General features: G+C 46.8%; 1 protein-coding gene across 2 annotated transcripts in view; it reads right to left on the reverse strand.

The window, feature by feature from the left end:
* The window catches only part of LHFPL4 (LHFPL tetraspan subfamily member 4), a 42,320-nt gene that overhangs the window by 13,249 nt on the left and 10,795 nt on the right, over positions 1 to 18,276 (reverse strand). For both annotated transcript variants that reach the window (XM_058564167.1, XM_058564177.1), the window contains one exon: positions 3,669 to 3,905. In XM_058564167.1, coding sequence (XP_058420150.1) covers positions 3,669 to 3,905 — 237 coding nt within the window. The remainder of the gene's footprint in view (positions 1 to 3,668; positions 3,906 to 18,276) is intronic.

Below are 18,276 nucleotides of genomic sequence, written 5' to 3' on the forward strand. Positions count from 1 at the left end.
TAGTTAGTTGCGTAAGTTCAGTGAGAATCTGTGTAACAGTACACAATTGGAAATACTGGCTATATTACCAAGGCTTTCACTGGATTGTCATGTTTGAGAGAGATGTGCATAGACTCAGATATGACCAGATAGCATTAAGGAACTAAGGTTGAGGGAGGCCAGCCCCATGGCATAGTGGTTAAATCCAGCACACTCTGCTTCGGCCGCCTGGGTTTGTGGGTTCGGATCCTGGGAATGGACCAACACCACTCGTCAGCCATGCTGTGGCAGCATCCCACACACAAAATAGAGGAAGACTGGCACAGATGTTAGCTCAGGGCTAATCTTCCTCAAGCAAAAAAAAAAAAAAAAAGAGGAAGATTGGCAACAGATGTTAGCTCAGAGCAAATCTTCCTCAGCAAAAAAAAAAAAAAAAAAAAAAGGGAACTAAGGTTGACTTTACGGAACCAATAAATCCCTTGGAAAAATAGTCCTGGTACCTTACTTACAAGGTTCCAGCAAAGCAATCTTTAAAAGAACTTATATGGTCAATCACTAATCTTACTATACTTATATAAATAATCAAACCAAGTTTAATACAAATTACTTTTACTGTGATTACCTTTGGTAAGAAATGGGGATAATTGTAGAAAGAAAAATTATGTATGCACCTTTGTAGATATTAGATTCTAGTCCTATTAATTGTCTTTGAGGTTTTGTTATATACCTATAAACGGACGGTATCCTGAATTCTAGTTACTCAAATATCTGGCTATGACTCTCCAAACTATTTCCAATTTTCTCCCACCCTTCTGATTTGGAATCACTAAGAACAAAGTCTTCCCCTGGGTCTCCTTGGAAGGGACTACACCAAGTCATCCTCACTAAACTTCAGGGACTTGAGCCTTGAGTACACATCTCACAGCTGAAGAAGGCTCTACCTGACATCTAGTCCTGGACAAACGCTGGAGACCTTCAAATCACATTGACTAGGAAGAGAAGTAGCTGACATCAAAACAGACTGCTTCTTCCCAAGTCTCCGGATCAAGACTTCATACCTTGGGCCGGCCCCGTGGCTTAGCGGTTAAGTGTGCGCGCTCTGCTACTGGCGGCCCAGGTTCGCATCCCGGGCGCACACTGACGCACCGCTTCTCCGGCCACGCTGAGGCCGCGTCCCACATACAGCAACTAGAAGGATGTGCAACTATGACATACAACTATCTACTGTGGCTTTGTCGGGGGGAAAAAAAGGAGGAGGATTGGCAATAGATGTTAGCTCAGAGCCGGTCTTCCTCAGCAAAAAGAGGACGATTAGCACAGATGTTAGCTCAGGGCTGATCTTCCTCACAAAAAAAAAAAAAAAAAGACTTCATACTTTAACTAAACATGAAACCCTCTCTTTTCTTTCCTTCCTTTACTCTGACATTAGCCTGGAAAGATAACGCCATCATGTGTATCTCTGAGCCCATTGCTAAGGAGGGTAAACTCTGGAATTTAGACCAACTTTTTATTTCAGGTCAGGAAAAACCTAACCAACCCCTGGCTTGAGCAGGCAAATGCAACGATCCCAGAGAATGAATCCATTAATAGTGCCACCTTAGTGGAAGTGGTTTGTGCTCCACAGGATTAATTTTTTCTATTATGGTTACTACTTTCCTTGGGCCTATGAATGCCTAGATGGCTACTGTAAAACCAGGCAATGCCTCTTAAGTTATCTAACTGTGCCCCTAACTGTTTACAGACAAACTGAGACACCTCATTGGTCAACTCCACTGAATTTACATCATCAAGTTAGAAAGGACCTACCGGGGGCATTCATGACTTGGGATTTGCTTCCTTTGGCAGGTTCCTACTTCCCTAGTTAAGAGTAAATGTAAATGAGGCTATCTATAATCAGGAACCTCTCCTTAACTCTTGAAAATACTGCAGAATCGGCTGCTAAAGCAATAGCTGTCCAACAAAAATCCTTAGACTCTCTGGCCAAGGTTCTTCATAATAGGACAGCCCTTGATTATCTTTTAGCTGAGCAAGGAGGTGTCTGTGCTGTGGCCAACATCACCTGCTGCAGCTGGATTAACACTTCTGTGGAAGGTGAAACTCAGTTACATGAGATCACTGAGCAAGCTACTTGGCTTAAAAGGTGACTCCTTCAACAGGGTCTTTCTGTGACTTATTTGATTTTGATTGGTTTGAGTCTTGGGAACCATGGCTCCAAAGTACACTCCAAACATTGGGAATTAATCCTACTTATTATAATCATAATAATCTCCCTGGTACGTTATATTCTCTCAAAAGCTTTAAATGTGTGTTTGCAGCTGCTAACTAACCACCAAGCAAATGATCTTCCTAAGACTGGAATGTCAGGAAAAGAACAAAGAGAATGACTGACTTAAAGATTGTGAACCTGAAGCCATAACCTGCGATATCACAAGGATTAAGCAAAAACGTCATGCCCTGTGAACACCATGCAAAGAATCAACAAAAGCTGCGAGAACTACAGAGTGGGAGCTGAGAGTGGCGCTAATGCCTTAATTTTTTATCACATCTCTCAGTTAGGCTGAGAGTGTGATCAAAAGAGGAGAATTGTTAAAAAGAAACAACAGCCCAAAATGGAGTCACTTGTGCTAAGCCCCACATCAGCAAACCAAGACAATACCTAACCTAGTTGCAGTTTCAGCCCCTCCCAAGAATGTAGTCTTAACCAGTAAGTCTGGAACTTTCTGGTTAGCACCAGTGAGGTAATCTGCCACATAGACCCTTTCCATCCCCCAAAGTCCCCTCTTTCCTTATCTCTTCCCCCTTCTGCCTATAAAAGCTTTCCCTTTTCTACAGCTCCTTGGGGCTCCCTTCTATTTCTAGAAGGGATGCTGCCTGGTTCATGAATTGTTGAACAAAACCAATTAGATCTTCAAATTTACTCAGATGAATTTTTGTTATTTAACAATACAAGAGTTTATACGTAATATACTTGGTATAAAGCATACTGTAACATCTATGGGCTCACCATGCAAGAAATATAACTCTACCAATAATTTGTACTTACCTACATGTCCCCCATCTCATGCTCCTGGCTTCCCACCTTCCATCCTAACCACAGATAACCACCATCCTACCTTTTGTATTTCTCATTTCTTTGCTTTTTTAAAAAACATATTACCATAAATACGTACATGTTTAAACTGTACATTGCTTAGTGTTGCTTGATTTTTAAGCTCAATAAAAATATCACTGTCATTTTCTGGAACTTGATTATGTTTTCCTCTCTCTCAATATTATGTTTCCAGGATATTATCTATTCTGTTACATACAACTGAAGTTCATTCATTTTCACAGTTGTGAGCTATTCCTGATGTGAATATATCACCATTTATTTATCCATCCTCCTGTCAATGGCCATTTAGGTTGTTTTTAGTTGTTTACTATTTTGAAACCGCTGCCAAGAGCATTTTTGTACATTTCTTAGGGGTTTACACTCATGGGTGGGTTTGCTGGGTCATAGGCATGCAAATGTTCGGATGTGAGGGATAACATCAAATTGTTTTCAAGGTGGTCGTACTGCCTGTACCGTTTCCAATTTTGGCTTCACTTTCAGGACTTTGAAGTCCGACGGTCTGTGTCCGTCTCTGTGCCGCCCCCACCCCCGCCCCTGCAGCCGCCCACCGCCCACCGGAAGCGGAAGCCGCACTCGCCTTTGTTCTCCGGCTTGAGCTCCTCCTGCAGCAGGTCTGTTTGCCGGTTGCCCAGCACGAAGGCGAGGAAGGAGAGGATGAGGGCGTTGAGGATGCCGATGATGGCCAGGATGTAGGCCCAGCGCACCGAACAGTCCCCCAGGGAGTACTTCCCGGTCTTGGCCCCGCACATGTCCCGGATCGTCTCGGCGTCCCAGCCGTCGGGGAAGATCATGCAGCCCAGCACGAGGCACAGAGCTGAGGAGGGGCGAGGCCGGGCCCACCGCCGCGGACAGGAAGGAAAAGAGAAGGGGATGGTTACTCCTCAGAGCCTGAGGACCACCAGAAGCCCTCCTCAGGCTGGGCCCCGCACGCCCGCTCCACCCATCAACCCAAGAGCCTGTTAAACCACTTACTGTGGGTTCCAGAATCTAGGATTTGTGATGGCCTCCTGCCTCGGGGCAAAGAAACTATCCCGAACCCACAATGCCCTCTGCCGCCCCATCAAGTCAACTCCTCCTCCAAGAAGACTTCCAGAAATATGAGAAAATTGTAAACCACGGTCACCTCCTTCAGCATCTTGACCCTGCATACCCTCTCCCATCCTGGTCCTTCTTCATATTTGTAAATTCATTCAACAAATATTTACTGAGTGCCATTTTCCTTTCATTCAAGATGCTGGAAATACGTTCTCATTCACACAACTGAGCACTGAGCTCAGAGAACAGACTGTGAGGTGAGGATGATGGGGTTTGAGGCTAGTTCTCCCACTTACTCAGTGTATGACTTTGGGGACCCGCCTGTTTGTGTCCGTGTAACTTACCTCACGGGGTGGGGGTGGGGGTGAGGATTAAATGATGTACTGCTTGTAAGGCACTTAGCACAGTGCCAGCCATTCACTCACTCAAGTAGTGTCTATTGAGGGCCTACTGTGTGCCGGACACTGGACTGGGCTGGGGGTCGGGGTACTTGGACTCGAGCCTTGCGGAGCTGGCAGCACAGTGGGGGAGCGGTCCATTAGAGCAAAGCAGCTCAGAGGGCTGGGGCTCCAACCCTGGCTCAGCTATTTTCTAGATGTGTCACCTAGAGCCAGTTCCTTCACCTTTGAGCCTCAGTTTCCTCATCTGTGAAATGGGGAAAATGATGGTATTCAAGTGATTGTAAAGATTACGGGAGGCAGCAAATGTAAAGTGCCTGGCACAGTAAGTCCCAGGTAAATGTTAGCTGATATTATTATCAAAACTAGTCATAATGATAAAAATAATAATCACACAAATAAGGAAATGGTTGGGGGGGAGGGGCTTGGTTTCAGATGGGGGAGAGGAGGGAGAAGGGCAAGGCCAAGAAGAGCCTTTCAATGGAAATGCGCCCCCACTGGTTCCCTCCTTGGCAACCCGGCTCTGGGTTGTGACAGGCCTCTGCCAATCCCAGCCGGCAGTGGTCTGGGTGGGCTCTTCCCAGCGCTCAGCCTAGTGGGTGGGACCCAAGTCCAAGTCAATCAGCACATTGCATTCCTCTGATAACTGATTGGCTCAAGGAGAGGCACGTGCCCCACACAGCCAATCAGAGCCAGTGGTGCTCAGTAGGCGACTGGGGCTGTGACCTTCGCCTCCTCGCCTTGCAGTGGGGCAGCCACGTGACTTGTGACTGTGTCTGCGGCTTGACATCGCCCTCTTAGTGTCTGAGGTCCTGCCAGTGACTGGGTTAGTGTGTCTCAGACCCGAAGGTTCCACATCAGGCCCATGGGGTGCTTAACCTGGGTTTTAGATGACAGTGATGACAGTGCGGGTGGTGGTCCATTCTGCCCACTGTCCACGAGGCCCCAGGGTGGTGAGGGGACCCTTGGATTTGTCAGCTCCCTCCCTCATCTACCGTGGGAGGAAGTGCTCCCTTGGCCCCAAACTTCCTTGTGCCAGCACAGTGGAGCCTCTCCCATCCTCCACCCTCCCACGCGTTTGGTATACTCTGGCCTCGCCAACCCTCCTGTAACAGACAGTGTCCCCCACTCCCCCTGGGTTGTGCTCCTCATCCTGAAGCAGGGCGACCCCTGCACTGTGATCTCTCTCTCTCTCTCTCTCTCTCTCTCACACACACACACACACACACACACACACACACACACACACATTGTAGCAGGCCTTCCTCCTCCCTCCAATGCTCGCCTCCCCAGAGACGATTCTCAGCTCTCAGCACCAGTGGAACACAGGGCTGCTTAAGGGCTGGGAAAAGAGTTCCTCCAAAGGGACTGGCAAATGCAAAAAGCCCTGAGGCAAGAATGAGTTTGGTGAGTTACGGAATTCAAGTTTGAAAATGCCCGTTAGACACCCCAACGGACAGGGAAGTTCAGGAGGAAATCATGGCTGGAGATGTAAATTTGGGAGCTGTGGGCATGTAAATCTCTGGGACTTGACGTTATGGAAACTGAAAAGAAAGCCTAGGACTGAGCCCTGGGGCCCTCCAGCATTTACAGGGCGGGAAGAGAGGAGGAGCCCACGGAGAAGGCTTGACCCGTCCGTCTCCCTGTATATCCCTGAAACTTTGCAAGACCCTCCAGGCCCCTATCGGAGAGAGGAGGAGGGTCAAACGCCAGGGATGGGGGAACAGGAGAGGAGGAGCGACTCAGCACAGCCCTTCGCCCACCCCTAGGCATCCCCAGGGCCCTTCCCCCAGCCGGTGTGCTCCCACCTCCCCATCCCCGGGGCTCTGAATCCCCAGTAAGAGGGAGGGGTGAGGAAAGAGGCCAGGACAAACCCACCCAGCCCCTCCGCCTCCGCTCCCGCCCTCCCATCCCTGGTGCAGTGTTTCTTCTCCCGCCCGCAGCATCCCTGTCTCCATGGAAACCGCGCCAGTATCCAGAGCTCCCAGCCACGGGGCTCAGGCTCCTGCGGGCGGTCCTCTCCCCTCCACAAGCCCGCACCGGGTGGTCCTCTCCCCTCCACAACCCCACACCGGGCCCTCAATGAGGTTTCCTTCCCTGGCTTTGCATCTGCACTTTCTATCTCTATTTCTCTCTGCCTCACCACTTACATGTGTCTCTCCCGCCAGTCACGTGTCTCCATTCCTTTCTCTTCTCCACGCTTTTCGGCTTTCTTTCTTTCTTTGCACGTCTCTGCACATCCCCCCCAAACCCCACTAGTCTATATCATGGTCAAATCAGTCTCGACCCTCCCTCTTCCCTTTTCTGTTTAGATCTCTCAGCATTTGACGGTCAACACCCATGCTCTTCTCTCCTCCTTTTCTCCTTCCTATACCTGTTCCCTCACGCTTTCCTCTCTTTGGCTCTCCCTTCATACAGTCCACAAATAAATTCTGAGTGCCTATTATGTGCCAGGCATGGTTTCTGTCCTTGGGAGCAGAGGTGTGTGAGGAGGAATAAAGTCAGGTCAACACACAAACAGAATAGTCATACATGTCAAGGAGTGCACGGAGGAAGCAGACTGGGGCTGAGACCCAGAATAACAGGGGTGCTCAGAGAAGGCCGGAGGTGGAGCTTCTCTCTCCATCTCTCACTCACACTCTCCGCCTCCTTTGCTCTGCAGTGTTTTAGGTGGTGGCTATGGGGCCCCAGAGGCTGCTCTGGGAATGGGAAACATCCAGAAGTCAAGCAAATTGAGAAAAGCAAATCGGAGGGGTTTCCCTGGACCTGGGGGAAGAGAGGAAGAGACCACTAGGGACAGCCCAGGCCAGGGAAGTGACCAAGAAGCTCAACCATCAGGAGATGGAGTGACTAACAGGCAAGGCAGGCTTCAGCATCCGCCTTTGCTCGATGAGGAAACTGAGGCTGAGGTCTTTAGAGTCCAAATCAGACCTCTGGACCTTTCCAAGTCATGTCTCTTTTGGAAATAATGAGCTGGCTGAAGAGCCAGCTCCTTCAAGGCGCAGACACGGGTGCAGGGTGCAGGGTGCAGTGTGGGGCAGGTTTCCAAACCACAGTGTTTTTGACACTTTGCCTGATAATTCTTCATGATGGGGGCCCGTCCTGTGCACTGTGGGATGTTTAGCCTCATCCCTGGCCTCTACCCACCAGAGGCCAGTGGCACCGCCCCTCCCCCACCCCCCAGTCATAATAATAAAAATGTCTCCAGACACTGCCAAATGTCCCCTGAGGGGCAAAATCATCCCTGGTCCAGAACCACTGGTATAGGGGGAGGGGCCCTAAGATGGGGCATCTCTATCTCATTACCCTACAGGCCACTGACTTTCCCTGCTCACAAGAAATGTTGTGACAAAATTAAGATTAATAATATTGTTAATAACGTGATAATGTTAACAAACAGTACTGAGTGCTCACCTGGGTGCCAGCATGCTAAGCTCCTGACATTCATGATCTCACTAAGACCTTTCACAAATCTGTGAGGTGGGAAATGATCCTCCTCATTTTACAGAGAGGAAGCCGAGGCTCAGGGGAAGCAAGTGTCGTCCCCAATGTCACACGGCCAGTAAGTCATGGGATCTGTGTTCAGACCTTTACTTAACGTTTTTCTCTGAGTAGACTCATTTTTTAACTTAGAGGCATTTACTTAAAAAGTAAGCTCTATATCACTATCAAAGAAAAGGAAACCAGGATCATTTGCCATAAATAGAAGGAAACTATAAATATAAGTATAATGTTCTTAGCTTCTAGTTAGATCCTTTTGCCTGCCAAATGCTCCAAGCCTGAGGGCTGCTCCCTCATTGTTTCAAAGATTTATTAGTAAGTGTGAGAGGAGTTACAGACACAGAAGCACCAAACCGAGACTTTCTCCGTGAAGTTATGAATCACTGCCCACCTTGTACTGCCTCCACAGGAGGCTCAGCTCCATTCTTTACTGTGCAACTGTAGGCAAAGTCAGTTTACCTCTCTGGACCTCGGTTTCTTCATCTGTGAAATGGGGTCGTGACACCTGCCCTACTCATTTCATAGAGCTTTTGTGAGAATCAAATGACAGACGAGAAGAGGCGTGGCAAATTAGTAAGGGTGAAGTGGGGGCAGGTCATGGCAACTCCTGGCAGAGTAGAAAAAAATCTTGGACAAAAGAGACAAGACTTTTTCAAGATATTCAAGAAGTGTTAACAGTGACGGCCTGGGGAAGATGATAAGCTTAATTTTTACATATAACCATGACAGAAACCAAGAGTTTATTACAATGTCTGTTCATCCCTTCTTCGTTACTATTAGAACCCCCAATTTTTAGCTGAGAACTTACCTGTTGAAAATAAAGACTGCATTTTCTGGTCTCTCTTGCAGTTAGATGACTAGGCCACAAGGCTAAGTGAAAATGTATGCAGATGCATTACGTGTCTTCAAGGAAACAAGTTTATATAAACAGATTTATAAGGATGCTAGAGTGTGCTCTTTGCCTTCTTTTTCTTCATCGATTCCCATGGCCTGGAATGCAGATGTGATGGCTAGGACTCCAGCAGCTATCTTTTTTTTTTTTTTTTTTAATTTTATTTATTTATTTTTTTCCCCCAAAGCCCCAGTAGATAGTTGTATGTCATAGCTGCACGTCCTTCTAGTTGCTGTATGTGGGACTCGGCCTCAGCATAGCCGGAGAAGCAGTGCGTCGGTGCACGCCCAGGATCTGAACCCGGGCCGCCAGCAGCGGAGCGCACTCACTTAACTGCTAAGCCACGGGGCCGGCCCTCTAGCAGCTATCTTCAACAATGAGGACAAGGGCCATACCCCAGGAGTGGTGGAGCAGAGCTCCAGAAGAAACTAATGACTTCAAGAGCTACCACACCAGCTCTGGACTGCCTAACACTCGGCATGTGTTTTATGTAAGAGACTAGAACCGTGAGTCATTAGACCACAATTATTTTGGATTTTCCTATCCATGCAGCCAAACCTAGTCCTAGCTGATATAATAATATATCATCCCTTCTGAATTTTGTATCATGTGTTATGTATTAGGAAAAAACCTTTTAACTGTGTGTCCTTGGGCACGTCATTTCACCCTTCTGAACCTCTGTCTTGTCATCACAGGAATGGTGACATCTACTTCTCAAGGCCATGAGGTAGACTGGGCGGTGACCATCATCACAGTAATGGCAATACGCCTCATTGTGGGGTATGAAGGTGGCATGTGCACTCTGCTTGGAGAACATGGTGGTATCCATAAAAATCATAAAGGCACTCATCCCTTGACTCAGAAATGTATCCTAAGGCTAAACTTGTGCACCTACACGAAGGATGTATCCAAGGTGAAGGATGTATTCACTGCACCACCATCTTCATAGCAAAGGACGGAAATGTACATTAAGAGGGAACCAGGTAGATAAAGTGTGGTATATCCACGCCACAGAATACTACAAAGACACAGGAACAAATGGGGCACAACTGTAGATGTTGTCATGGAAAGTCTTCTAAGATATATTAAGAAATTTAAAAATCAAGGTACAGAATACTGAATATAGTGTGATCCTACCCATGGTTTTTAAGAAGGGTGCACACACTGGAACACACGGCAACAGTGAGAAAGGACGGGCAGTCTACAAGGACTGACACCACAAGCTTTCTGAAACATAACATCTACTGAGGAAAGCAACCGTGATCTTTTGAAACTCAACATGTAGCCAGTGTTTCCTATGTGCTGGGCATTGTTTTAACTGCTTTATGAGTATGAATTTATTGTTATACCCATTTTATAGATGAATAAACAGGCCCAGAAAGGTTAAGTGATGTGCCCAAGGTCACACAGCTGGAGATATCAGAGCTGGGAATCAGACCCAGCCAGCCCGGGGCCAGAGCCCCTGCTCCGAACCACCTCTCCTCTCTGACATGATAAGCAGGTAGGAAGACTGTATATATGCATGATCCTTCTTGTTTCAAAAGGTAGGAGGTGGTCTTTCTATACAGTGGGATGTTATTCAGCCTTAAAAAGGAAAGGATGTGCAACTATGACATACAACTATCTACTGGGGCCTTGGGCAGAAAAAGGGAAAAAAAGGAGAAGGGTTGGCAATAGATGTTAGCTCAGGGCCAGTCTTCCTCTGCAAAAAGAGGAGGATGGCATGGACGTTAGCTCAGGGCTGATCTTCCTCACAAAAAAAAAAAAAAAGGAAAGGAATTCTGACACATGCTACAACATGGATGAACCTTGAGGACGTTATGCTAAGTGAAGTAAGCCAGTCACGAAAGGACAAATGCTGTATGATTCCACTTATATGAGGTCCCTAGAGTAGTCAGATTCCTAGAGACAGAAAGTAGAATGGTGATTGCCAGGGGCTGGGGGCAGAGGGAAATGGGGAGTTGCTGTATAAGGGGTACAGTTTCAGTTTTGCAAGATGAAGAGTCCTAGAGATGGATGATGGTGACGGTTGCACAACAATGTGAGTGTACTTAATGCCACTGAACTGTACATCTAAAAATGGTTAAAATGGTAAATTTCATGATGTGTGTATTTTGCAAAAAAGAAAGAAAGTAGGAGACACACAGAAAATCACATGATATATTTTCCTCGTGGACGTGTATGTATGTGTGTATTTAGCCTTTTTGTAACCTTTCAGCTTTTCACAGATGTATTATATATATGTATATATAATACATATATTCATATATGTATTACTCATGAAATTAAAAAAGATAATTTAAAATGCCGATTTTTCAGAGAATATACATATAAACATATATAAGCTTGCATATTTATAAACATTTCTGGAAGGATACAGAAGCAATTTAGTGATGGTTACCTCTGAGACATGGCCTGGGGGTGGGAGTGGGAGGGACACTTACTTTTCATTCTACACCCTCCTGTACTGTTGAAAGTGTTTAACATCTGCATATTACTTTTACAATAAAAACGATATTATGTCCAGTCCTTCTCCACCCATGTCAAGTCATGAAATCCTCGTAAGCTTTTAAGAAATAATGAAGGGGGCCGGCCCCGTGGCTTAGCGGTTAAGTGTGCGCGCTCCACTACTGGCAGCCCGGGTTCAGATCCCGGGCGCGCACAGACACACCGCTTCTCCGGCCATGCTGAGGCCGCGTCCCACATACAGCAACTAGAAGGATGTGCAGCTGTGACATACAACTATCTACTGGGGCTTTGGGGAGAAAAAATAAATTAATTAAAGAAATTATAAAAAAAAAGAAATAATGAAGAAACTAAAGGAGAGTTAAAAAGAAGAACAATACTTGAGTTTGAGGAATAAAACTAGGATGAAATCAAGAAGTGAAGAATTAGTAAGAGAAAATATACTATATACTCAAGTGTTTGTTTTCTTTAAAGCTTGTGCCATAAATGTGCTTTTACATAAAGCTTTTTAAGGATGCATTTTATGCTCAGCTATTTTAGTAGAGTCTCATTATAACACCGTTACAGCATCCTCAAGGGACACGGCTGCACTGGGCACTCCTAGGCAGATTTTGCTCAGCTGTCCCCTCCATGTTTGATAAGCCACAGCTGCCACCCATTACGGGGGGGCGGACTGGATGTCCCCCAGGGCTTTCTGTCCCTGAGCAGACTCCAGAGAGGCTTGCTATGGACTGAACTGTGTCCCCACAGAATTCATATGTTGAAGCCCTAACTCCTGGTGTGATGGTATTTAGAGGTGGGGCCTTGGGGAGGTCATTAGGGTTAGATGAGGTCATGAGGGTGGGGCCTCATAATCCTCATGATGGCATTAGTGGCCTTATAAGAAGAGACACCAAGAGCTTGCTCTCTCTCCTCCTGCTATGTGAGCAGCAAGAAGGCAGCCATCTGCAAGCCAGGAAGAGGACTCTGATCAGAACTGACTGTGCTGGCACCTTGATCTAGGACTTCCAGCCTCCAGAGCCGTAAGAAAATAAATGTCTGTTGTTTAAGCCACTCGGCTGTGGTATTTTGCTGTGGCAGCCCAAGCTAAGACAAGGCCCCACACCCCTCTCTCTGTTGTGCCACTTCCTGCTTTCTTGCCCGGGCCCCTCACACTCAGGCCCTGCAGATGGAAGCTCAGCAGGACGGGAGAAACGGGTCTCAGCGGGGCACAAGGCTCCGCTGCTGTGGGGGACTGGAGGACAGTGAGGGGCAGCACAGCTACCAAGAGGAGCCTTCGGTCCCCTCACCACCCACAAGTCCCCGAAGGCCCTGTGTGGGAGGTGTCTCCTCAGCAGGAGAAGGAAAAACCCCACCAATTCAAAGGGGGCAGGTGCTGGAGAGCAAACCTCAAAAAGCTGCTTGCCAGAGTGTCTGTGGCAGCTGAGCCTTCTCCATTGTCCCCGAGCAACCAGCTCTCCTCTCGTCAGGGAGCTCCCAGCGGAAATGTGCAGATATGTTCACCAAAAGACATGTACTACAAGGTTAATAGGAGCTTGGTTCATAGCCCCAAACTAGAAACAAACCACATGTCTATCCGCACTATAGTGGGTAAATAAACCATGCATTCTCATCCAGTAGAATATTCTACAGCTATGAGGAGGAACAAACTGATGCTACGTGCAACAACCTGGATGCATCTCAGAGTCATAACGTTGTGAAAAAGCGTGATTCCATTTATAGAAAGTTCAAAGACAGGCAAAACTAATCTATAGGATTAAAAGTCAGGATAGTGGTTACCTCTGGGGGTAGTGATTGGAAGGGGGCCCGAGGTTCTTGATCTGGACGCTATTTACATAGGCTTGTTCACTTTGTGGAAATTGTTCGAGCTGTAGACATGTGATTTTTGTGCTCTCCTGTAAGAATGTTATACTTCAATAAAAGTTGACTTTAAAAAAAGAAAAGGCTGCATATATGTAATAAGTAAACATTGGAAATAACCTAAATGCCCACCAATAGGTCACTGATTAGACAGCGTCTGCCCATGCAATGGCGCACCATGCAGTCCTAAGGGAGCAGGAAGCTTTTTGTGTGCTGACATGGAGAGGCTTCTGGATACCCCACTAAGGGAAGGGCAAGATCAGAGCAACATATGTGGTACAATGTTAGCATTCTGCAAGAGAGGGGAAAGAATGTGTGTCTGTGTTTTCTTGCATGTACATAAAGTATTTCTGAAAGGATTTATAAGACACTGATAAACCCCGGTTACTTCTAAGGAGGGGAACTGAGTAGCTGGGTGACAGGGTAGGAGGGACACATTGCACTGATACCCTGCTGCACCTTTTGAATTCGAGACCATCTGAATAATCTACCTATTGAAACCGTGAAGTACGTGGGCGTTGACTACTAGTAAGTGACTCTTGCCAGGGATTTTCATTCACTGGGAATGAAATAATTAAAGCAACAAAGAATGGCAATGCTCAAGCCAAATGTAACTCACAGAAACAATGGATTAATCCTAAAAACATAAAGATGCAAATCTCTAAGCCCCCCCCTTTTTTTAAAGATTTTATTTATGTATTTCCCCCCCAAAGCCCCAGTGAATAGTTGTATGTCATAGCTGCACATCCTTCTAGTTGCTGCACGTGGGACACGGCCCCAGCATGGCTGGAGAAGCGGTGTGTCGGTGCGCGCCCAGGATCCGAACCCGGGCTGCCAGCAGCGGAGCGCGAGCACTTAACCGCTAAGCCACGGGGCCAGCCCTCTCTAAGCCCCTTTTGACTGAGCCTGCCAATTTCTAGGAATTTATCCTAAGAAAGTGCTCATGGATACGCTCCAGGATTTAGCTATGAGGATGTCTATAACATTGCTATTTATAAGAGAGAGAAGATAAGAAAGAAGAAGAAGGGGAGAAGGAAGGAGGAGGAGGAGAAATAATGAAGGAAGGAAGGAAAGAAAAAAGAACTTAATATTCAACAATACCAGAATATTCTTTCATTCCATGAAATACCACTCAGCTATTAAAATTATATTGAGAAAGATTTAATGATACAGAAAATATTCATGATATGCTAGGTTTCAAAAGGCTATAAAAAATAACATACAATAAAATTTCATTGGGGGAAAAATACTTACATAGTTATAGCAAATGATTATATAGAATTTACCGTGTGAGGTACTATACTAAGTAGTTTACACACATTACTTCATTTAATCCCCACAGCACTCTATGGAGTAGGTACTGTTATTATCTTCTTTTTACAGATGAGGACACTAAGGCACAGAGAGGTTATCTAAGTTATCCAAGGTCACACAGCTGATAAGGTGCAGAACCAGGATTTGAACCCAGACAGTCTGGCTCCAGAGCCTGCTCATAACCAGTACTCTGTACTGTTTTGAGTGTAGACCAAGCAGTTAAGAATGACTGTTTCTGGAAGAATGATACTATGGATGTAATTTTGCTCATCTATATTCTCCAATTTTTCTACAAAGAACAATGATAATTTTACAAAGCAGTAAAAGTCTTAGAAAAGATGAAATACACAGAGAAGCAGTACAGTCGTGGCCGCTTAACGATGGGGACACATTCTGAGAAATGTCTCATTTGGTGATTTCGTCGTTGTGCAAACATCACAGAGTGTACTGACACAAACCTAGATGGTATAGCCTACCACACACCTAGGCTCTATGGTGCTAGTCTTAGGAGACCACCTTCATTTATGAAGTCTGTCGTTGACCGAAACATTGTTATGCAGCACATGACTGTATGGCACAGAATGCATGACCAGCTGCATGTATCCTCTGTGAGTCCCTCAGGTTTAGGAAAGGATCAGGCTGAGTTTGGGGCTGAGAAGAGCCCAGTGAACGGTTTGTGCCTGCACGGGGACCAAAGCTTTCCAAGGGAACGCTTCCCCAGGCCCTGTGCACTAGGGGGCCGTAGGGAGAACCTCTGACAGGGAGAACCCCCAGGGGAAGGAGGTTGTCCACAGCCCCTCCCTACCAGGTCTGAGCATTGGTTCTCTCCTGCCCGCCCAGGCCAGGGGCTTATCTTACATGGGAGACTGGGCCTCTCCTAACAGTCAATGCTGATCCACTGGATTTGTAGATCCAGGCCCAATCTTAGTGCCTTTATCAGCCTGGGATGCTGGGGGTTGGCACTGCTGTGCATGGGCTCCCCACCCCCTATCCAGGACCCAAATGCTAGGAGGCACCCTGATCCCTCCCTTTCCCTCACCCCCACATCCAATCCAATGCTAAGGCCAATTGGCTCAACCTCCAAAAGGCCAAGAGGCTGACCTCTTCTATCCACCTCCACTGCCACCACCTTGTCCAAGCGGCCGTGCTCTCCCTCCTGGATGACCGCAGTAGCTTCCTGACTAGTTTCTCTGCTCCCACCCTTGCCTCATCATTTTTTATCCTCCACTCAGCATCTAGAGTGACCTTTCAATAACAGATGGTGTCACTCCCCTGTTAAATGCCCTTCAAAAGCTCCCCGTGGCACTCAGAATAAAACCCTGACACCTGGTCCTGGCCCGCGAGGCCCACAGGCTCGCTCTACCTTCCCCTCGAGCCATTTGGCCTCTCACTCCCTACACTCCAGCCACACTGGCCTCCTTTCTGTCCCTTAAAACATGTCAAGTTCCTTCCCACCTGGAGGCCCCTGCACTGACTGTTCCCTCTCCCTGGGACTCTTCCTCTGAGTCATTCCCTCCCTAGCTCATGGTTCCTGATCTTGAGGAGCTCACAGTCGAGTAGGGGGACTGTTAAGAACACAAATAATTGCATCTGGTGTCAGAGCCACTGTTACGGAGCGAGGGGACACCTGTGACTTTGTGAGGTGAAGATCTGGTAACAGTATTCACTCTTGTCCGGCACCCCGGCCCTCTCAATAACCTTTGCATCGCCCACCCGCTGCATCCCCCATTGCCCTGGCTCAGCTCTGCCACACTCATCTCTAGGATTTGCTCTCCTCGCATCCTGTCACTCCCTCCAGTCCTGGACAAGGCCCTTCCAGTGCCTCCATTCCTTCGCAGTCCCCCTCTGGCTCCTCTGGGCAGGTGTCCTTTTTCAAGGCCGTCCTTGTCAGTTTCGCGGTTGCTAATTTGAGCAGCTGCTGTGGCTCCTCTCTCCAAGCCTCCTTTTCTGGCTCCTCCTCCACCTGCCTCTTAAAGTTTGGTGTTTCTAGGCTGTCTCCTCTTCTCCCTCCACCCATCCTCCCAGGCAGATCCACCCACACTCAGACTCATAGGATGATGCCTCACACCTACATCTCCAGCTGAGACCTCGCTCCTGGGCTCCAGACCCAAATATCCAACTGCTTGTTGGACCTTTCCTCTTGCATATCCCACAGGGACCTCAAATTCAACATTTCCCAAACTGACCTGATCTTCTTCCGGCATCCGTTGGGAATGTCACTCCAGAGAACCAATCATCCAAGGAGGAAACCTGGAGTCATCTGTAACACTTGCCTGTCCTCACCCCCAGCATACCAGCTGGTCTCCTCAACAGGTCTCCCGTTTTTCTCCTCCTGTCCCTCCCCCAGCCTCAGCACCTCTCACCTGGACCATTGCCACCGCCTTGTCCCTGGGCTCCCTGCCTTTCACCAACCCTCCATCCTTCCATTCCCTACAGCAGCTACCCAAGTCATCTTTCTAAACCTACATCTGGCCCTGGTTTCTCCTGTGCCTAAAAGTGATTGCCCATCACCTAGGGATAAGAACCAAACTCTCAGGCCCAACTATCGAAGCTCTCCATAAGCCAGCCCTACCTACTTTTCCAGCCTTATCTCCCAATTCCTCCCACTTTCCAACCTTTCATCCCTTGTTATAGCACAGACTATGGAATGTTGAAGACAAAGTGATTTGACCAAGTCACAGAACAGCTAATAACAATCACTAACAGTTATTTAGGGTTTCCTTTGTGCCAGGGCCTAGACACATATTCACAATCAATCCTTCAACAGCCCCATGAGGTGGTTGCTATTATTATCCCCATTTCCTAGATGAGGAAACTGAGACTCAGAAAGTGCATAACCTTCCTAAGGACATTTGGTTGGGAAAGCCACACTCGGATTCAAAGTCAGGCTGTCTGACCACTGATTATGCTGTCTCCAAAGGAGTGGGTGGTGAAGCTAGGATTTAAATCAGATATCATCATTCGTGAACTCAACAGACACTTATTACATGCCTACTGCGAGCCAGGCGCAGGCTCGTGATCCAAGGCTCTCATTATGCCATTAAGCTGCTCTGGGATTAAAGTTAGGTTGATAATGATGAATGACATGAAGTGAGAATGAAGAGAAAAAAACAAAAATAAGAGGCTTTCAGAATAAAAATAGTCTACCCCTTGTCCTCTTGATACCTCCAACCCACCTCTCCACCAACAGCCAGATCTGGTGTGTTTCCCTCTGCTCAAGACACTTCAAAGATCTCCAGGTATCCACTAAACCCAGGAGCTGTAAAAAAGGTAACTGATGGTTTGTTTATGTTGAGAAAAAACTAATTTCACCATGGGGAAAACATCCACAGACAAAGTGAAAAGGCAAACTTTGTAACTCATCTCACAGACAAAGGGCTTTCTTAACATATAAAGAGTTCTTACAAATCAAAAAGGAAAAATACCACTAAGGATAGAAAAATAGATATGAACTGACAGTTTACAGAAAAAAATATATAAAAGGTGCTCAACCTCATTCATAATAAGAGAAAGGCAAATTACCACTATAAGAGAGTATTTTTTACCCATCAGGTTGGCAAAAATAAAATATTTGATAACACACTCAGTTGGTAAGGATGTGGGGAAACAGGTACTTTCATATGTTGCTGCTGGGACTGTAACTTTGTACAGCTTCTATGGAGGGGACTATGGCTGGATCTGCTAACACTGTAAATATACAGACCATTTAATCCAGCAAT

Source organism: Diceros bicornis, chromosome 2 (genome assembly GCF_020826845.1).
Source record: "Diceros bicornis minor isolate mBicDic1 chromosome 2, mDicBic1.mat.cur, whole genome shotgun sequence".
Lineage (NCBI taxonomy): Eukaryota > Metazoa > Chordata > Mammalia > Perissodactyla > Rhinocerotidae > Diceros > Diceros bicornis.